Source organism: Astatotilapia calliptera, chromosome 23 (assembly GCF_900246225.1).
Source record: "Astatotilapia calliptera chromosome 23, fAstCal1.2, whole genome shotgun sequence".
NCBI classification, from domain to species: Eukaryota; Metazoa; Chordata; class Actinopteri; order Cichliformes; family Cichlidae; genus Astatotilapia; species Astatotilapia calliptera.
The window spans coordinates 30264926-30287916 of NC_039323.1; the positions used below are offsets into that span (position 1 = coordinate 30264926).

The 22991-nt window shown below is 42.2% G+C and overlaps 1 protein-coding gene across 1 annotated transcript in view; it reads right to left on the reverse strand.

The window, feature by feature from the left end:
- The window catches only part of LOC113016545 (fidgetin-like), a 32012-nt gene extending 13346 nt beyond the window's left edge, over window positions 1–18666 (reverse strand). The window contains exons 1-2 of the mRNA XM_026159446.1: window positions 18502–18666; window positions 17535–17565 (exon numbers count right to left, since the gene is read on the reverse strand). Coding sequence (XP_026015231.1) covers window positions 17535–17565; window positions 18502–18600 — 130 coding nt within the window. The 5' untranslated portion in view covers window positions 18601–18666. The remainder of the gene's footprint in view (window positions 1–17534; window positions 17566–18501) is intronic.
- Window positions 18667–22991: the final 4325 nt, after the last annotated feature.

Consider the following 22991-nt stretch of genomic DNA (forward strand, 5'->3'; position numbering starts at 1 on the left):
CCTATCTATTGGCCACTTCGAGAGAAGACTTTGATGGCTAATCCAAAACAACTATTCAGAGGTCATTTACTGCGGCAGCGTGGAGACACTCTGCACAAGAGAACGCTCAAGCCTTCCTCATTATTCAAATACAATCCTCAGGAAGATCTACATGACAAACAGCAGCGCAGCAGCCCCGGAGTGGGTGATTACCTACACAGCACACTCCGAACCAGAGTGGAAACATTAACAGCGCATCAACAAATGAATATATCACAATCCAAGTAAGAGTATGAAAGCGGCACAATAGATATTTGTCAGGGGAATTAAACAATGATACTGGAGCTGTATTAATACGTCGACGCTTGCTCACAGAGAAGCTTAGTAGTCGGTAATGTGGCCACGAGTCATGTCTGCCAGAGAACTTTCATATTAGTCAATCATATTCTATTCATCTCGCAAGGTAAATGTATTTTTATTAGTGTCGCTGCGCTGTTTGTTTGTGTGTGGTCTCAGCTCCACATGAATGGTTACTTAACACCACACTGATTTCCCCTCAGCAGTTAGAGAAAAACCAGCCTATGCTCAATGATGCATCACCGTGTTTGCTGCCGCCAGGCCGTGTGTGTGTTTGTGTGTGTGTGTGTGTGCATATGTCTTTGTGTGTTTGCATGTGTTATCGCTGCTGGCACGTAGACAGCCAGCCCAGGAGTGACTGCCGGGGTGTCACCATCTGTGGATGCATTTATGTCTGTCTGCACCGAGTTGTGTGTGTGTGTGTGTGTGTGTGTGTGTGTGTGTGTGTGGTTTGGAAGGGGAGGGGGGTTTAGGGGTAGGGTGGAGATGCACTCAGACAGTAGACTGGATGGCAATTGTAACATCAGTAGGCCAATTTTCTACCAAAAAACTTCAAATTTCAAATTATTTTTTCCTATTAAAGACCACAGAAAATGCCATGATTTATAAAGCCCCCTTGTATCAATTACAGAAAGCTAACTGTAAACTCTCATTTTGTCACATGGGCAAAAAAAGAAGAAGAAGATTTTAAAGCCTTTTCTACTCGTTACGATGGATTTTGCAGTGTATCAAACACTTGGCAAGCAAGCTAGATTAGAGTTCAACAGCAGTTGGTGGAGATTAACGCCCGCCGTGCTTAGCGCACGTGCAAGGCTGCAAAAGTGCGTGTGTGTGTGTGTATATGTGTGTGTATATGTGCCTGTGGGATGTGTGTGAATTACTGAAGAGGCCCTGGCTGGGATAACCTCTACCCCCAGCCTGTGAACTTGCAGGATCCTTCACGGTTCATGTTTGAAGTGTCAAATTCTGCACACTTCATATGGATTTTGGCACGATATGCCAACCCACACCTCTTACCGAGTCTGAAAGAGTCCAGTCTCACAGTCCAACTGTTTGGAAGTGTATTAAAACACATAAATGGAACCCTCCTCCCAGCCCCCCCAAAATGAAAAGCTTTCATGCCTGTCTGTGATGCTTTAGCAATAAAAAGGACATTAGTGAATAACCAACCTTTTCTATCATTTATTGGCTGTTGGATGGAAAGAAAAATTAACAAAAGTAAAATTGAATGAAAATAATTCACAGTTCGGTCCAAAAACGACATCAAGCACCAAAATGAGGCCTGGGAAAAGGAAGGTAAAAAGTCATGGCCTTCAAACAACTGTGCAAAAATTTTTCCAGATATTTGGGAACAGTGAGCCATAAACAAATACAAGTCATTTATCTTAATCTCACACCTTTGCACACTGTGGGAAAATGTTATACATGATGTAGGGGCGACTGACAAGGGAACGATCGGACATGTTGGTATATGGCGCTGGACTCCACCAATATCTGCTCTGAGATACAACCTATAGCTGCTTATTCTGAACTCGGATGCACATGTTTGTGCACGTGATGCTCCGAGCATTAGAAAGAACGAGCTCTCTGGTATGACAGCAGGCATGCGAAAGAGAGTACACGAATGCAAGGCAGTGCGGCCTGCACGTGCATCTTTAAATCCAGTGTGCTGCGCATTATGCTAGAATTCACACAGGTTGTCTAAACAGTCAAACAGCGGATCAATACGCCCATCGATCGGTGGCATTGAGACTGAACTGGTCGTGGCGAGGGGGCAGGAGATTCTCACTAGAGCTCTCTGCAGGCTGCCGGCTGGACAACGTATACACACATACTCACACACTCCTTTACGGACACACACATTTACTGCAAAGGTGAGGCTGAGACAAATATTTGAGAACATGTGTATACAGATTTACGAACGTTAAATTTCTTCCTCTCTGCCTACTCGAACAGAAACTCAGGCTTCCTTGGGACACAGACTACCTCCGCACCAGCACAACGCTGCTCATCTCATATGAGCAGATTCAGGTCCTGTCTGTTCAAGTCAGAGCAGTCTGCCAGCAGTTTGTCTCAAAGTGAGGGCATCCAGTCAGCTTCAGCAGCTGAATATCAAGCTGCCTGCCGCCACGTCTCCTTGCGCTCAACTGACACAGTCGATAGCTCTGCATTATTCATGGGGACGGCGGGGGCCGATGAGATGGCCTCTCACTGAGGGCTGGATTTCAACAGTTCCAAACTTTACACGGGCTGGCGGACGCGTGACACCTTCAACAACTGCTTATCGTCAGCGAAAATGACAACCTAAGGCACAGGGAAGGGCACGGACTTTAAAGGGGAGGCTCGGGGAGGAATTTGTCAGAGGCGCATCTGTAGGTTTTGAACGAGGCTCGAAGACTGACACCATGGTTTTAATGTGACCCTTTCACAACTGACTGATGTGCCATTTAAATAACAGGCAGTGGAGCAAAAATAGCCCCTCTCTAAGAAAATAAAGTACATACGACTTTCTTGTCAGCTCTTCTTGTTTGCTATCAAGTCAATAAACACAGATCACAAAGCTAACATGAAACCCCGAGTATCTTTTAGCGATAATAAAAAAGAAAACAAATCATAATTTGAAATGTTGCTCAGCTACGTTTGCTTATTTCCATTACACAGACTCAAAACATCAATTAGCTAAACTGCGTCCGTTCAAAAAAGGAGGAGGGGAAAAAAAAGAACAAGTTAGGGAAAAAAAGAGAGACTGTTATTTGGAGTAAATCAAACACGACGCAAAGAGAACCAAAGGCAATAAAGAACGTCAGGCTGCTTGATATCAGATCTCGGAGGAGAAATTTGATGGGCACCGATGAGCAGAAGGCATCTCGGGAGGATTGGACAAGGGAGAGATTTAATGTGATCATAGGGGACGCTCATCTTTCAGGGAACGGGGTAATAATGAGCAATCAATAACATCCCTAACAGAGTTAGAGCGAGTGGCTGACAGCAGATGTAAGGCTCCGGCTAACAGGCTACGTCTGATCTCACATTACCACACTGGATCTGAGTTTAACACACACACAGGCGTGCAAAGTGTGTATAAATGCACAGACAGCATATGGATACCCCACCCCTCCACCCCCCACACACACCTACACACACTCTGTACTTCTTACACACTGACACATGCACACAGCGCACAATCTCCTTAGGTGACATCCAGCAGCAACGTGTCACTGTCTATCGATCAAGAGCTGTAATCACATTCACGGGTGATGAACACAGTTCGGTATTGTGAACACGGGCTTCTGTTTATCCGGTGACTGCAGATTTCACGGCCTAAAATGACAACCAGGATATAAAAAGTACCCAGTAAATAAAGCTCAATGTCCTGCTCACTGCTGTTTCCACCACTTAGACTTAGCTATCATGTAGACTCAGTTTGAATAGCTAGAAGTGACTTGACTAACACGTTACAAAAAAGCATTTCAGCATGGCTTAAGATTAAATGTTCAACAATCCCAGGGTTTCCTCCAGAAATATTAATTTAACTGTGAAAAGTGTTATAGGAGAGCTTATTTTCCACTTTAGAGGAGGACACACCAGTGAGCCATTATTCACATGCAGCAATGCATGCATAAACTACCCCACTGTTATCTGCAATTATTTGATACAAGTGGACAGATAATGGTTAAAAAGTTAAAGATAAGGTAGTAGACTAAAAAAATATATCCCCTAATTTAATAACTGTAGCTATTTTATCCAGAGATTCAGCATCACAGAGGTCTAGAAAAATACTTAAGAGTCAAGAAAATGGCTAGAATAATAAAATGCCTAATCTTCTGTTAATCAAAGCATTTTAGCTGGAAATATTTTCTTTTGATTAATTTGATTAATCCTTTTATGCTAAGATCTGGCCGACAGTTGATGTATTTAAGCCGCACTGAAACAAAAGTCAAATCTACTTGTACATTTAGATCATCACAGAACAATGCTGCTGATGTAACTGGCAAATAAATTACCACTAATTTAACACAATACATGTTTACAAGAGAAACATAGCATTAAGGTTAGCTTCTATAGTTACGCTCATTTCTTATAGCCTGACTCAAGGAGCCAAAAGATGATTAAAGAATGCGTTCTCAATGACCCTGAAGCTGTGAACCAAAACACCAAATACTATTTTCTCTGCCTATTTTGGAGTGACAAAGACCAGGGCCTTGATAACAGTTTGGATGTGCACGTTTGCATGCGATTTCACATATTTGTGACATAGCATGTCTCACAGTGGCAAAGCAGTTTTAGAAAATCAATTATTTTCTTCTTCCCATATTACTGTGCCGCTTCGCTGTCAGAACCTTTTCATGAGCATTTTCTGCTCCCTAAAAGCAGAGTCGGACGACGAGGAGGAGAGAGAAAAGGGCACGAGGTATTTATTGAGGAGATGAGTTGGGACACAAGATAAGGAGTGACTCTGCTGGCCTGTTCGAAGACGAATGTCATTCCACCACTGAGGTCCCATGAGGGACATGAGTCAAGGCTGAGGAACGAAGAGGCTGACAGAGGAGCCAGAAATTCAGGCTGTGATATTTCCATTTTTGAAAGTTACGATATTTGTTACTGGAAGACAAAGCCAGTACGGCGGCACCATATAACATCTGAATTCTGCTTTTACACTCATTTCTTCTTCACCTTGAGTTCTCTGCTCCGAACATCCTCCCTGCACGCTTTCGTTGAAAAAGCTGATTGACACCAAGCCTATAGGGAGCTGCATTTTGTAAACAGTATCATGTCGTTGCAGATGCTCCAGCTTTTGTTAACAACTTGTACTAACAGCTGACCAGATGTGTCCGAGGGTTGCAGCGTCTCCTAGCAACAGTAAAATGTTCTGGCAGAACGGGCAAATCTGAAAGCACAAAACAGATTTCTATACTGTGTCTGTCCTTTACTGGCCAGCAGAACATCAAACAGTGAGGCCACTGGTAATGTAAGTTTAATCTGCACTCATTCACTACCTGTTACACTTTGCTGTCCCTTGCACCCTCCTTAATCAAAGCTATAGCACAGCATCTCATCAGGTTGTTAGTTACTCTGAAGCTCTCAGAAGTTGCTATGGGCCTCTTATCTTATCAGTCAATCTGCAGCAGCGTGCAGGAAATGAGACACACAACAGCAATACTGCCAACAACACTCATCTGTCAACATACACTGGCTCAATTACCATACTGTAGCACAATTCAGGACATGCAGAACAGCAGCCAAGTGGATAAATTGAATTGCTGACGTTATACAAGCTAAGTCATTAGCGTATCTGTCACCGGTGTATCTGTGCAACAGTAAAAGTGGTCAACTTTTTGCCGCCCGGACGTAAATCTGCATTTTTCTAATCATTGGGAGTGTGCATTTGTTTTGATTCGGCATCCTCGTATTACCGACTTGTTTGCAGGCTCTGTCTGCAGACAGAAAAAGGCAGGGGGGAAAATATATATATATAAAGAGGAAGGCGAGCAGATACACAGAGAGAGAAACAAAGCGTGAGACAAACCCATACAGTGATACGGAGAAAAGGGGAGAGAGATACACATGCAGGGAGATAAAGAAGGATGCCTGGTGTATGTACTGCATCCCAAGGGATCACTTACTCAGTATAGACACTTTCATTGGCCAAAACCTCTTCTCTTCACACACACACACACACACACACACACACACACACACACACACACACACACACACACACACACACACACACACACACACACACACACACACACAATCCCTCCAAGCAATATTCCTGTAAGCACTTGTCCACTGAAAATCACTGCAAGTGAAGTGGAGAAGAGGAAGGAACGGAGGAGGCTGCTAGAATACAGGGAAGTAAAACAAGGAAAAAAAGGGATCAGGAGGAAGCAGGAGGACACCTGGCTGGTGTCCAGGGGAATTAAACAGTCTGTTTACTGCTCTCAGCGCCTCAGCACTGCTATGTTAGCCTAATGGTACGGACATGAAGCCAATTGATTTGTAGACCAATAGACCTCTCCCACAGCACAGGCAGATTACCTAGATCACTGGCTCTGCATCGAGTAGACATCGCTTCTCATTTGCGCCCCACAGGCAGTGGAATGTGAAAAGGGTTTTTGTGTGTCTGTGTGTGGGCATGTTTGTGTATATGTTCGCGTGCACCTGGGATTAGAATGTGTTAATTCGCAAACTCCATACACTTACAACCAGGTGACCCTTATTTCAATTATTTTCCTTCAAATTATGTAAAATCCTTTATGGAGGATTAGCTACATTATATTATTTTCATATATATATATATATATATATATATATATATATATATATATATATATATATATATATATATATATATATATATATATACATACATGTGGTTTAGTTCTGTAAAAGAGTTAAAACCGCCACTGATAACAGCAGGTTATGTCCTACAACTAGGGCTGCTCGATTATGGCAAAAATGATAATCACGATTATTTTCACTGAAATTGAGATCTCGATTATTTGACGATATTTATTTAACCCTTTAAGACCTACCATAGAACCAAGTCCGCCAGAGCTTATATTATTTTTTTACATGTTGTAGTGCCATTTGTGGGAGCATTTCAAGTTGCTATACAACTGTTATAGCCCATATTTGAATAATATGTATGCATTAAGTCCATAGTAACTACATTAATTGCAAAAAAGTGCAATAAACTACAAAAAAAATTGAAAATCGTTTTTGCTTTTTTTTTTTTTTTACATATATTTCTACTTGGAGAAATTTAAGAGGCTTATCCCTCAAAACTTTAAATGCAAAAAAGTTGCAAAAAATAGTTTACAACAACAGGAAATTTATTTTGAGTGTCTTCATAGTTTTATTTTGGAGATACACCAATTTTTATATACACTGCAGGAAAAACGAAAAAACAATCCTATGATGCAAATTTGCAAAGAAAACAGCATGTGCATCAAAATAAACTATTTCCAGCAGTGCAATTCGAGTTCTAAGCATCCCAGAAACTATTCAGAAAAGTCAAACATGACCAGTATAACCAGCTTATCTTATAACCAGCCCTTTTAAGGCCTACAAGTAAAAAACTACATTTCCGCGAAAATGACGTCACTTCCGGTTTCAGGGAGGAAATGGCCGACATGTGATAGTTCGTGCTGACGTCTGTTTCACTGTGGGAAGTGTTACGAACAGCTGATCGGATCGGCAAAGCGTGTTTCTGGAATATTATGTTTTTGTTCCTGCAAGCGCTTTTTATGCAATTTTTGCAATGCTTTATGTGGAAGGAAACCGTGACCGAGGACAAGCTGATGGCATAAGATGTAAGTACAACTCCTCCGGTTTCATATGCAAAACAAATTATTGCGCTAGCTTACACGGTTCCGGTTCTACAGGGATTTAAAAATAATTACACAAAACTGAGCGTGCTGCTCTGACCGGCTTCAATGACTTTAAAAAATAATATAAAATAGTGTGCAACACCACTGAAGTTTTTTTTTTTTAACCTCTCTTTTCAACCAACAGCAGTCACTCTCCTCTCCAAATAACTTCTGCTTAGCTTTCCGAGCTTCCCTCGGGTCCTCTTAATCAGCGGTCTCCAACCTTTTTTGCGCCAAGGACCGGTTTATGCCCGACAATATTTTCACGGACCGGCCTTTAAGGTGTCGCGGATAAATGAGGGAGGGGCTAATAATCGGCTCAGTCATTTTTAATGATCGTTGAAAGCCCAGATCGTAATCGTGATTAAAATTCGATTAATTGAGCAGCCCTACCTACAACTATATGGGATATTACCTGTCATTGTAATTATTAAAGAATGGAAGCTTGAAGACAGGAGACGTGTACCTTCTAACATGTTATGAAAAGAAACTTTGGCCAAAATATTACCTAATCAAGTAATTTTAGTACCTAGGCATTGAACAGGTTTCATAACTGTGGTCAAAAAACCCTGAAATAGTAAGCAAACACACACACACACTCACACACAAAAAAAGACAATAAATAAATTTAAGCCATGTTCCCACTCACAAGACAAACAGGTCCTCTGGCTGAAAGCCAAGCCACCACCACACTGGGGCTAGAGTTACAAATGTAAAAATGCCTCAATATTATTTCAGGTGCCACCAAATATCCAGTTATTGTGCCATATATGTCTAAGAAAACAATGATTTTTAGGCTTATAGCATCAACACATACACTCAACAACAGGTTAAAAGCTAGCTCCTGAAAAACAGTATGTCTGATAGTGACATGAAAAGAAAAAGAAAGCACTAGTATGCAGAATGTATGGTAGTCTTCTGTTTTTATTGTTCTATGCACAAAGTATAGATAGCAATTAGGTAAACACATCTATAGTTGAAATGCTAAGCTAGCTTAACTGTGTCTTGCTAAAACCATTTTTGCAGCCACAATCAGGGACAATAGAAAACTGAGACATGAGGTTCTGAGACATGAAGCTGCCTCGCCCCGTCATGTATGGTTTACTCAAACCATCCATCTTAACCTTCCTGACTTCTTGGGACCTTTTTGTGCCACTGCTATGTGTTAAATGGCTGCCATTTCCACTGTGTTCAGTGGAATATAACCAAACTTGCCACAGGATAGTTTTTACCTGTCAATGTTAATATTCCAGTGTGAATTCCTTAAATCAGCCTAAAATGGCTGAGCAGCAGAAATCCCCACACCCATCACCCTGGGGACCATTTTCTGCCCATTGACTTCCATTATAAACGCTATTTTTCAACCCCAAATTATCATCATATGATTTTATTTTTTCTTCTTTTCTTGGATGTCAATGAAGACTCAGGGCCTTGAAGTTTTAATTTTTAAATTGCAAAAAAAATGCAAAAAAAATAATGGCAGGTCAAAATGTATGTTGGTGCCAATCTTTGGTCCATCTAAAGGCCTACTTATAATGACAATCACATATTACTTCAACTGGTTTTTTGTGGAAATATTTAGTTTCGTTTTTTGGTTTTTGGGGCTTATAACACAGGGCGCTCATGTAATAACACTGGGATTTGAAGGGTTAAAACAACGAAAATATAATTAAAACTTTACATGAATATTTCAGGGAGAAGTAGTTTTACAAGGTTGGCTAATTTAAAGTGGAATAAAATATGGATATATGGTCTTTTTATGGCGTGGCTGAGAATGGTCCCTAGGGTGATGGGTGTGAGTTTTTTAAAGGATGGCAGGAGGGTTAAACTGGGAATTTAGAAATCAATGAATAATGTTTCAAAAACTTTTACAAGTGGGTATGAAAATGTCATTGACATAATGATTCCAATCCAATTTAGAGAAGAAAAAAAATATTCCATTGTGATATAAAAGAAAAAAAAAACCTGACTGTGGATTAAAAGTATTTTTTCCCGTGACACTAAACAGATGATGCTTAAGAACTGATAGTACAATTACTGTGGAAGTGTAACATATGGCTCCATGCGTGATGCACATCTGTGGCATCAGCAGTGAATGTGGTTCCAAACTGAATGTAGAAACCCAAACGACAAAAAAACAAAAAACAAAACCTTTCTGTAGGACAATGACAGACCACACACACTTGAAGCTACATTTATCCCTGTGTATGGCCGAATACTAAGAGCAATTCCACATTCTCCACAGTTTTCACTCATGTTACTGTCCCAGTTGATAAGCATGAAAATCCATTTATCTACAAAGGAACTGTATGGTCTGTATTTGACAATGTCTCTTTCATGGTCCCTTGCAGAACCCCTTTTTTTGTTCACAAAGCCACCCAACTGACTCCGCCACATCTGTAATAGACCACACTCATTTGATATAGACATATCAAGCAACTTATTGCAAAAGGTTTTTGCCGTGCATCAAGAGGAGCGGAGCTGGCCGACAGAAGCGGTGATACGCTCTGAACATAAAAGAACAATGGGCGCGGGGCAGATGCAGTTAGACGAGAAAAAGACACAGTGGACACCATACAGGGCTGCACATGTTTGCTGGCATGAATGCATGGACAGAAAACCTAATGGAGACATGCTAAGGGTGACTGTCATTCAGCTTTCTCCTCTGTGTGAGTCATTCTCCTGACTGCTGGGTGTGCAGGAGAACGGGGATCCAGAATTAGGCCTCTGGGGAGGATGAGGATGAGGAGGAGGAGCCATCAGATTACTGATTAGAGGGTGGGGAAGTGGTGGGATTAAAATGTGCATAGGTATAGACGGTAGCCCGACTAATGCAGCTCACAGCTCAGGAAAGGGCTTCGTCGAGCTTAGCTGTGGGAATTATAGCGTGCTTAATGCACTGACAAAACTGCACAGGTGGAAATGTTGCAAAAAAGAAATACAACTCTCCTGGAGATTCTTATCGTAACACCTTCCTCAATGTTATTCATTGCTGATCTAATCCATATTTGTGTAAATGAGCTGCACGGAGCTTTACAACACAAGGCAGACAGAAAAACCTTTGAGACTTTGGTATTAACAATGATGCTACGTCGTAATCACCCTCTGGCTAATGCAGCTAATGAATGAGAAAACGCTAGCAGGCTAACGGCTCTAATTCTCCTTCACAGGCTATCATGTTGCAGCCCGGAGACAGATCAATACCATTTGCTCAACACACAGGAGGCCTGGGAATCTATAAAAGGGCTTTTATTGAGTAATTAAACACCCATTACTGTCCCGTGCAGCCAAACAATAAATTTGATCAGCCTCTCAGGCACAGATCCAGCCCGTGATTAATACACAGTGCATGCATGACATAAAAGACCGCAATGACATTTTGGCTGTTTTAGACCCTAGAACAAGAGTTTGGTCCTTACAGCGGTTGTTTTCAGGTTCCATGTTATAGTCGCACCTTTGGGAAGCTCAGAGAGCGATTTTGTGCCTGTCCAGCAGCCTGTCTGACCGTCCTGGCCTGTAGTTTGAATCCCACCAGTACCACCAGTTACAGACACACCCTGCTTTTAAAAGTCCGGAAGTGAAATTTTAAACCTCGGTCAGTAACCCTGTAAAGGCAGTAATGTACTTCCAGGTGTTGTTGCTAAACAGATCCTGTAATTTTGAATATTTTAAAACATTTATATTGTGTAGAGGGTTTCATTTTTCCAAGAAAAAAGCAACAATACACACGACTAGTTTGGAAAACACTTGAATTGTCCTATGACTTCTAATGTCTCTACTTATTTATTCACACATTTCAGAGTTACTGAAGGCTGGATACTGTTCTTCTCAACATCCTTTTCGAACACTTGCACAATTGAAAATCCTGTTACAATCCCATCCTTGTTGGAGAATATTTAGCATTGTTGAGCCAACAATATGGCATCTGGGTGATTCTCCTAAATATGAATGGCCCATTCACAGGGCTCAATGGAGTTGCTTGGCAAAGGCCCTTCCTCCCCTCCCTCCTCCATACGCAAAACAATATTCAGCGCAGCAGTCTTGGCACTTTTCCCCGAAATCAACAAAAGAGGAACTTGAAGCTGTCCCTGAAACCCTCAAAGCATTAAGCCTCTGTGAGATGCAAGTACTTGGCACAAGCAAAGCGATTTATCGACAATGGGCAAATCATACAGTGCTTTGTGAGATTTAGGGGATACAATAGCACTCCGTTTCCAAAGCACACATTAGTAAGCATGTCATTGGGACCCCCTGGGGGATTTGAGCAGCCTAGAGGATTGTGTAGTGAAGAGGATAAATATATGTTACTGGGCAAGAAGATGGACCATTGCCAGTGACTCCCTCCCTCACACAGCATACTGTGGATTACAGAGTGAGGAATACATTAATAGAATAATCTTCTGACCACATAAACTAACCCACCAACTGAACCCATTTGGCTTGTTAAGTGTATACATTGGAGTGCATCTAAAATCAATTTACAACCATTTAACAGAGCTCAAGAGGTGCAGATGAGGAGAGATTCTCGCCTCACGCACGCACGTACACATGCATACCGAGGGCTTCTGCCACGATTGACAAAAAAACAACAACAACAACAAAAAAACTTGTTATAAATGTGCAGCGCTTGCAGCCATGCTGAACTCTTAGTGCTAAACAAAACCAACAATGGACAAGCAGACGCCCACTCAAAAGTCAATACCATGCGTGCCTCCTCTTCCTCTTGTATGGTTAATGCATGATGCCAGGTAGGGGAGACAGACGGAGAGTAGGATCTCATTATACGCTGCGTGCTATCATTAGCCATCTACCACATGTGTCCATCCTGCCAGCAGAGTCATACAAGCAACATCCTAATGCTCTCGCCCGCTTCCAGTGGGGAAACTTGGCCACACACACACACACACACACACACAGTGCAAGCATGAAACAACATAATCACACACAATCCTCCTTAGCAGGCCTGAACACACACACACACACACACACACACACACACACACACACGCACACATGCAGACATTAAACAATTTCTCAGCGACTGAGCTGCAGATCGTTTCCTTTTTCATGTCACTGGGAAAAAAACCCATATGTACAAGTTTTTGATTGCTGGTCAAACAAAAGACAGTCAACAGTTTCATTTTGAAATTGAAGCTGAGGCAAATTTAGAGCTTGGCATTAGTGTTGATTGTACATCACTTAAATGCAAATAAATGGGAATGTTAAGAATTATCGTCAAAAGCATGACAACAGTGAAATTTCTGTTTTAACTCATAACTCCGCTAACAAACGCTACTTATTCACAGCAGAAAAAATGAGATACATAAATCTTTTGTGTCTCTTGCTTTGCTTTAAAAAGCCATAAAAAGACTATAAAGTTATCACCTCAAGCTAGACAACATGTGACTCAAATTTTTTTTCTTCTTCTTTTTTTTAACATTTTACAAACCAAACCAGTAAAAAATAAATAGATTAAAAAAAACGTAGCAACCCTGCAATAGCCACAGTCAAATTTGGAGCTCTTTAGCAATAGAAGTTGTTTTTGCTCTCGCTCCCAGTTTGTGTCCATCTCCCTGAGGCCACAGGCAGCTAAGTGATGCTGTGCCACACGCCCAGCCACTCAACATCCTTTGTGTCCATCCCCTGGCAGCCTTCCAAGCTCACACAGACACCCATACACACATACAAATTCACTCTCGTGCCAAATGAGCCATTGTTCATTAACACGCACGCACACCTCAACCGCCTCAGACAAAAATAAATAGATAAATAGATAAAAATAAAATAAAAATAAGAAGTGCTGCTGACTTACTTTCCATTTGCCAAAGGTGTCCTACTAATCAAGATATTCAAACTGAGTGGCGGATTGGGGGTTTGTGGGGGGGGTTGCAGACGGTCACTATCTGGCCAAGCCTCGCTGTTAGCAAAATCAGATCATCCAGTCAGAGCCGCAAAGGGAGAGCAGCAGCAAGGCATCACAGTCAGCTCCTGTCTTGCTCTTTAGCTGCTGTTTTCTTTGGGCCAGTGCTTTTTCTTTTTCTTTAAAAAACAACAAAAAAAAAAGAGGCTCTCGTCGGGGTCCTCCGTCGTCAAACCAAATGAGCGGCAGCCCCTTCGCACACTTTAACAAGACTTCCATGGCAATAACCTAATTAGAAATGGTGCCTTCTCATTTCAAGGCACAATGTAAAGGATAAGCTGTGAGCTGCCATGTCTATTAAAGGTCTAATGGTGTGGAATATTTTTCCTTTTTTTAATAAGTCCTTAGCATATTTAACACTTCCAAACGCAGAATGCTTTAATATCTGCCAGAGAATCCGGGCCACGGGTGGTGGAGATTGCTGGTGAAGAGTAAAGGGAGGTGAACGGAGGTCTGTTTAAAATTCAGAAATAGGGGGATAGCAAAAGAAGGTAGGAGGGAGGAAAAAGTATAAAATAACTGTCGCTTTGATTTGATTAAAACCTATGAAAAACGATGCATTACATAAAATGAGAAACTTCAAACATTTTGTGGGGATTCAGAGTTCAAAGAAATGGAGATAATGCTTTTTAATCCTGGAATTAACATGGAAATGAATTTGACAGGATGTCTTTTAGAGGATGGTGTGCGTGCATGTGTGTGTGTGTGTGTGTTGAGAGGGGGGTAATAAATCTGTAAATTTGGCTACATTGGTCATAGATCAGTTTCTGCTGCATTTATTGCAATTCTTTCCTCATTTGTGTCAAACTTAAATTCATGACTTCACATCTTTTAACGTCTAACTTTTTCTTACATGTTTTTTCCCGTTTTATAATAGCACCAAAACCTGATGAACCACGTCTGGCAGTGTAAAAGCACAATCTTAGCACTGAGCATCACAGGTTACAGCAAGATCTTTGGTAGTAAGCTGTAGGTATTACTCCTCCACTGAGTCAGTCTTATGTGGCTATCCCTTCACTTAAGAACACCCATCAGATTTTGACTGGATAATAACTAGTCAGTACTGAGAAGGAGAGATGCCAGGAAAAGTGAATAGGAATCAGAAGAGTGTGTAAAAAAGGTTGAGTCGCAACACAGGGAAAAGAGGAAAAAAAATAAAATTTATCAAGCGGCAACTGTCAGTCACAAAAAACAAAACCCCCATGTGAAACTATGAAAAAAAAAAAGATGCAGCCAGTGTAGCAGGGAAAAGAGGGGAGGAGGGGGAAACATAGAAAGAGGAAGAGGAGGATAGAGTGGATCACAGTGTCAAGGATTTTAAGGAATTGGCGTCCACTCATCTACGGAGAAACACAGGCAGCGGCCCTACCGACAGCTACCTGCCGTCTCTGAGAAGAGGAACTTGGATCAGCGAGGAGGGGGCTGTCAGCTAGCACGCAGGGAAACACACAAAGACTACACAGCCTCGCTACAGTTAGCTGACACACAGCCCCAGCACTGTCTTCTGGGACAGAGAGAGAGAAGAACGAGGGAGAGAGAGGAAGAGAGAGGGAGGAAATAAGTGGACAAAGAGTGAAATAGATGAGAGAGCAAAGAGACAAGATAGGCTGACGCACTGTCGAGCAAACGCGGAGAAAAGAAGGGGAGCAGGGAGGGGAGGTGGAGAGATGGAAGAGAGCGAAACAGACAGACAGGTCCGAGAGGGATTTGTTCTATTTGCATGCGCCAGGCTCCCATGGGGTCCAGCTCCGCTCAGCAAGCCAAGAGCACAAAAGATAACTCTTAACATATTTGCTAAAAGATGACAACCCTGCCTGGATCTCATTTGAAGAGGCCCCTTTGTCAGGATGCTCAGACAGGAGAAATCCACTGATATGGACGTGGCAAGGACCAACAAATGTCTCTCTTTCTTTCCTTCCTTCTCCCTCTGTCTGAAAAGCCCGGTATTCCCCCCCCCCCAACATGCACATCCCCTTACATCTGGCAGGAGTCCCGCGGGGCAGACTAGATCGCACGCCGGTGGTTGCAGGATGGTAAAACAGCTTTTAATGGTAAACATTACATACTGATAGAAAGTGTCAGGATAATTTATTTATACGGCCCCGCTGGGAGTAGCTTAGCCACCCTCGCAGCACACCGACTCTCTCTGTTCATTTGAAGGAAAAGTCCACATTTAGATAGATAAAGTCAGAGTAAAGGGCTGCCTGTTTGTAAAGCACTTTTTCTGCTATTCCTATTATTTCTCCACACTCTGTCCCTATTAGCTTTACTGTGAGGCCATTGGAGATGTGAGGCGATACTTTATGTGTATAATGAGGGGGATTATTGCGACTGTCACTGCAACAAGCTCACACAGTGGACGCAGATCTTACGGTGAGGACTGGAGCAAAGGAATAAACAAACCGCTCAGTATCTACATTATTTACAGTAGGCCACACACACACAAATCAACAGCGCGTGTGGCTGTTCCTGCGTTTCCTTCTTGTGCACACACTCTTGCCTTTGGAAAAACTCATGCTACCCATCTCAAACGTCAGAGCCCGCATTTCACACGAGTCTCAAAAACAGCAACAAAGCAAGAACACAAGTGTACGCGAGCGCCCAATAAAAAGAACAGAAAAATCACATCTCCAAATCAGACCCGCACGTCCAAATAAAATCAGTATGGACTAATTTAGGGGAAAAAAGCTGCAGAAACTGTTCAGTTTTAACTGTTCGCTGCTACTTACATGTGCATACCTGCATGCTAATTTGGAACAATGAAACCAGTATCAGGATAACTTCTACATTTTCACCAAAGTGTTAGAACATCAGCACGCGCACGTATAAAGAGAAATAAAGGCGAGACACACGCAGCAGCAGGAGAGAGGAGGTGAGGTGAAGCGAACGACTGCGTGTGTGAGCTCAGAGATCAGAGACGAAAGGTTGAGTTCTCACTAACAGCCACTAGAAAAAAAACAAGACTGTGCAGTTACAGAACTTGGCTGTCATCCATCCTAAAACTCTCGCCTTCAACGTGAACCTTCTTATTGTGCATCGGCACAACAGCAACACGCATGCAGGGCTGTTTTGTTTGCGTGTTTATGTGGCTGAAATTTCAAAACTGAATTTAATTTTGGAGCAAGGTGCTCTCATTGTGTCATCAGCGTTCTTCTATCACGCAGGAAATCCCTCACCTGATTAGAAAAATAATAACTAGCACTGAATGTTTCTTTAGTACAATAACGGAAAAAAGATATGGTGCAACTAAGGGGAAAAAAATCATAAATATGTATTTTTCACTTTGTAAAAATGTGACAGAGGTCTCGCGCACAGTGACTCCAGTCACATCCATTTGTTTCATTAAGTGATCAGTGAATTTCTGAGCACATTATTCTGTCTCAATGATATTTTGAAATGTCAAGGAAAAAAATAATTAGCCTACTCAAACTGCTGTATTTAATCTGCAGCTCTGAGGGTTTTCAAGAACAATATTCCATTACAAATATGTCATTTATTTAATATCTTGAAAAAAATCGAATTAGAGCTGCAAAATTAAGCCATGTGTAATTTAGATGTTGCAGGCTTAGTCACCAAATATTAATTACCAGGTAGTGTGTGTGCTACACAAGGCTGTGTTTGTGTTACAGAAAAAAATAGTTTTTAAAAAATTAAGAGAAGGAAATTAATCCAAACAACACAGCTACAATTTGGACATCCATCTCAAACATGAAGAATTCACTTTTTGAGTCAACACTGAAAACAATCTGAGGTCATCAGCTCCCCCCTACCCCCAACCCCAGCTGCCCAATGTTATTTTAATAGTTTTACATACATAAATACACACACACACACACACACACACACACATATATTTAAGTGAAAAAGTACATAAGTTGATGGAGAAAAAAACATCAACCTACCATAGACGCTGCTGCTGCTGATCATGTCGTGCTGGAACAGAAAGAAGAAGAGAGAGAGGAAGAGGAGGAGAGAGCATTGGAATTAATTTGTGGAAGAAAAGGCGGAAGGAAGGATTCCCTCTCAAAGAAAAAAAAAAGCTTTACAATAGGAGACACTTTCTGGGTGCAACACAGCTCGGATTTCAAGCCGTGTGAGAGGTGGGCCCTGCGAGTCTTTGGAGCAAGCAACTCAATAGGAGAGCCATCTAACCTACATGCATCTCATTAGAAAGTGGAGCCCGAGATGACAGGCAGCAGTGGAGGAGGAGGAAGAGGAGGACGATATCGGAGAAAAATCAACTGGTGCGGATCTGTCATCCGAGTTAAATCCGCTCCTTACGACCACAAATGTCCAGTTTGTGAGATTCATTAATTAACACGTGCCGCGATATCACCGGATCCGCTGACTGCACGCGCAACTTGTTGTAACCGTACCCGCCTCATGGAAGCTAATGGGGAGAAGAAAAAAAGCCTCCGCGTGTGTGTGTGTGAGTGTGTGTGTGCACCCAAGTTGTGGCTTTTTTCTGTTCGGAGTGCCGCACAGTCGACACACACAAACAGGAAGCCAACGGTGCAGCCTACGTGTCCGTGCCTGTGCGATCCACGCGCGGCGTGGCGCAGGTGCGCTTCACCGACAGATGAATAAATAACCCGTTACGCAGAGGGCATCGCTCGCAAATCGGGAAACTTGTCAGATCACAAACTGCACATGCACTATTCCGAGATGAGCGGCGGGCTGCTCCGAGCTCGTCTCCTCCACACAGACGCGCTGTCTGCTCTGACCGCTCGCTCTAATTGCAGATGCAGCGGATCCCCGTTCCTTACCTTTTTTTTTTCTCTCTCTCTCTCTCTGCTCTCCAGTGACAGGTCGACCTCTCACGTGTGTGCGTGTGCGTGTGTGTATGTGTGAGAAAGCGTGTGGGGGGGGGGGGGGGGGGAGCGTTATGGTCGCATCGATCCCTGGGAGGGGTCCTGCTGATGAGCGAGGTGCCGAGGTTAAGCCGGGATGCGTGTGAGCTGAAACCATCCCAAGTTAACGCAGTAGACACTGACCACAGCCACTGCCATGTTGGAATTTCACCAGCGCTGAACAGCTGCTTCTCAGACTGACCAGTACGCTCGCCAACACGCATGCGTCAAAAGGAGGAGGCGGCGGCGAAGCAGGGAGGTGGTGGTGGTGGGGGGTGGAAAAAAAATCCAATTGTTACCCATAAGGTTGTTGTGGGCACTTGATTTGTATGTTAAGTTTGGAAGTAGTGATGGGAGATGAGCCGAAAGAGGCAAACACAGAAAGAGTGAGGACGCCTGCGCTGAAGAAGAGGCGCCTTTTAACAAGTCACTTCCACTCAGCTGTTTTAGGATATGAAAGGTCACACACAGACAGACACACTTTAAGCGCGTTTCTGACGCAAAAGAAACGCCTTTTAATCTTTGCACATCACCGACGAACTGATTTTCTAACATGGACACTGATTTAAGCACAGTGCTTGCGATCGCTTAAAAGTTCTCACTGATGATAAACTTTAGCGTTCACCTCTTAAACCGAGCAGAGAAGAAGAAGATGGAGAGAAAAAAACACGAGCGCACGCAGCAGTCGCAAATATCTCCCAGTGATAATTATAGCAGGCAGTATGGAATTAGCAATTGAAGCCCTAATTAGAATGAAAATGTCCCAGTTAGCGCGTTATCAAAGCGTCAGCGGGGAGACCAGGTTTAAACAAGACATCAAAGATGGAAGACCTGTCACTTCATTGTTCCTAATATCACCCCACTAAGTAGTTAGCGCGCAAGGGGGAGAGAAAAAAAATCATCGTTAATGTAGCCAAGTTTTAAGTGAGGTTATTAAAAATGTGCTTGAAACAATAATAACTCGGGGTTAAATGTGCATCCATGCTGAGGTCACGCACACCTCCACCAGTGGCTTCCTTCCTTCCTCCTTTCTTCCCTTCGTTCCTTCCTGCTTCTTATGGCTCGGGCCTGCGCTGCAACTTTCGCTGTCAATAATTATTATTATTTTACAATTCCACCACTTCATTAAAATTGTCAAGCCAGCAATGCAATCAAGGATTAATTAAAAGTGATTGAAACCTTAGTTAATCACTATGTAATGGCTTCATGGAGGAGTGATCTTTTTGTTAGGAAGTGCTAATTATTAGTTACAGGGAAGAAGGCTTCCATGCATCAGGTTTGTAATGTTTAACTGGGGGAAAACAGGTCTCTGTCTTACATTACAGTGTGTAACTACATTACAGAGCATCCCCCCCCCCCCCCCCCCCCCCCTCTGATTTCCATACTGAAGGCAAAAGATATAATTCAAGTGTTTTGAATATTCAGTGTTGCTATAAAAGGCTCCCACACTGCTCACTGCTATGGAAAACCTTGTGTAAGGCTACTTTTGTGACGTGTAAAAGTGTGTGTGTGGGAAAGATTTAACAGCAACATAAATCTAAATAGATTTTAACTCATTAGCCATTGGAGAGGTAATGATGTAAGTCTGCCACTAATGAGCTTAAGCTCTTAATTGAATAGGAGGGGGGTGGAGAAACACAGTCGCACACACACAAATATGAACACCCACACAGTGCACAAAACACAATGCGCATACACACCTTCCAATGCAATCCTGTTTCCTGTGTTCCTCCTCTCTGTCTTTCTCTCTCCATCTCCAGGGTCATAAGAAGGGGGGGGGTTAGAGTCACATGACCAGCTAAATTTCAACCCCAGCACCAGCAGACTTCAGTGTCGGGCCTCATCATTTCAACGCTACACTTTTTTGGTGAATTTTCCCCTTCCCTCCACCAGCCCCAAATTAATTAATTAAATAAATAAAACCCAAAGAAATCTCTCGTGTTATTTATGAAATTACCGTGCTAAATGAAACACGAGGTCCTGTTCTTTAATGCGAGGCAAAAACAAAGCACCTAATCAAAGGAATCCCCGAACGTCACAATAATCAAGCTTCGGCTGCAAATGTATCATATTCCCGCTTATAAGAGGCAGAACATGCAACAAAACCCGTTGCTTTGATGTCACCTCCCTGCATATCATATTTTTCTTCATCTTCTCCAAATAATTATCAGCACTTAACCTGCCTTGTCTGCCACGAAGTAAAAATGTCAGAATCTATTTGGATAAAGAGGAAGGCTTATAGAATAAAACGTTTTTTCTTTACATTATGAATAGGCCATATTCCCTTGGTAATACAGGCTGAAAATGAAAATGATGATATCCAATTTCTTAGTGTCTTCTATCAAATATACCCTGATGTAAACAAAGCCCATGTGAATGGGGTACAATTGTAGGGGAATCTCAAAGGCAGGAAATCCAAGGGGAGAAAACGGAGAGATTATAAAAGCCCAGACAGTGTTTCCAGTCTCTCAGATAAAGAATAATAATATAGGGAAATAGAAAAAGGGATGAGTTGCCTGTGCTTTGAGGCTAGAGTGTGGCCAGTCCTCTTTTATAACCCAGACTAACGGCCTGATAGGACGCGGTGTAGATTTGAGCAGAGCCTATTGAACATAAGCTGCTAAATTTGGCAATAAGGGGAATGTGATTTACTGTAAGCTACAGTGGCCCAAGAGTGACGCAGCCACCTGCGCACACACACACACACACACACACACACACACACACACACACACACACACACACACACACACACACACACACACACACACACACACACACACACCTGAGAGCATAAAAATACACACTAACAATAACTCAGTCACTCTGTTACTGTCTATTGCTCTCTCCCTCATTCTCCCTGACACACAGTGTGAACGGCTGGCCCGCTTTGCCTCTGAGCCCTGTGCACACACACATAGACACACACACAGACACGCTCGCACGACCACTCATGCGGCTCAGCAGCACTGACTTTGACAAATAACCAGGAAGTCCTGGTGTTGGCTTAAAAACTCCAACTTGTTCAGTTGCAATTCTGCATTTGTCCTGCTTTAATGGCTGTGGAAGTGGCTTTGGAGGTAATCTGTCAGTGATTGATTAGAGCCTGGCCAAATCCCCCCTCACTGAACGCATTGGTAAGCTGCAGGCCTGCCTGCTGCTGCCGCTGCTGCTGCTGTGTGAGGCAGAGAGAGACAGAGCAGAGAAAAGACAACACGGAGACAGAGATTTCTTCGATGTGCAAGTACATCGAAGAACTCAATAAGAATTCAGCTGGGAATTCATGTGTCCTTTTTTTAAAGGCCAAAACAGCCACAAACTCATCTTGCATATATTATGAAGCTGACAAAATCAAAGCAAGTAAGGGAATGTTTTATCTTTAGCAATATATTATTTCACACAGTGCCCAAAAATTCCTTATTTTATGTTTGGAGACGATCAAACCCCCAAACCACCACATTTCTTTCTTATTTTTTTATAGCATCATTTAATAAAAATTATGTTTGTAAGAATTCAGCTCCAATATTTTGCAGTCATTAAGCATCAACCTGGTCAAAGTCCTCATCAGTGGTGACCCCAACCCTAGCGCCACACACTAATCTAATCTTTTTGTTTTAGAGACAAACAAAAGGGACTTTTTTGGAAAATATAAAAAATATTTGTGATCTCCTGATTGCTAAGGGTTTGGAGAGCGAAAAAAAAAAATCATGACAAAAAAGTCCTGATCTGATAGCACAGGGTTACATAAGGTGATCCTTTAACTATATCAAATTTATAGTAAATTTTTTTTGAAAAGATATTAAATATTTTATATAAAAAATGTTGATATGATGTTTAAGATTTCACTGGAATATTGAATATATATATACTGGAGAATATATATATATATATATATATATATACACACACTTGATGCCAAACTGTCAGTGTTAAAATTCCTATAGGAGAAGAGGTATTTAGTTTATATGGAGTGCATCCTGATGTAAGAATATATACAGCATTACATTCTACTGTACCATGAAATATACTGTTGCCTACATACAGTACTGTGCAAAAGTCTCCCCCATTTCTCTGTATTTTGCTTCCATGTAGTCACTCTTTAATGGTAATTCTTAAGGAAGGCAAACAGGGAGAAAAGGCTGAGGTATGCTGAATTACATAAGAAGCAGAATGAAAACTAGTGGCGACAGGTCTCAGTGATGAATCTGAATTCATGAGGACGCTCTGGTTTGGGGCTGAGATCTTGTCAAAAGTAAAAGTGCAGAAAAGTACAGTGGTTTCCCAGTTCAGGCTGTGTTCAAGAATAGACGTGATAACACCAAATATTGACTTTCGAGCTCATCAGAATGGTGCTAACTCTGTTTTTGCCTCATATATTAGATTCATTTTAAGCTTTCACGTATTTTCCTGCCAAAACATGAAGAAATGAGGGGAAACTCGAGACTTTTCCACCGTACAAAATGCTCCTCCTCCTCCTGCTTGAGTAGGCTACAATGAACAAAGAAAACT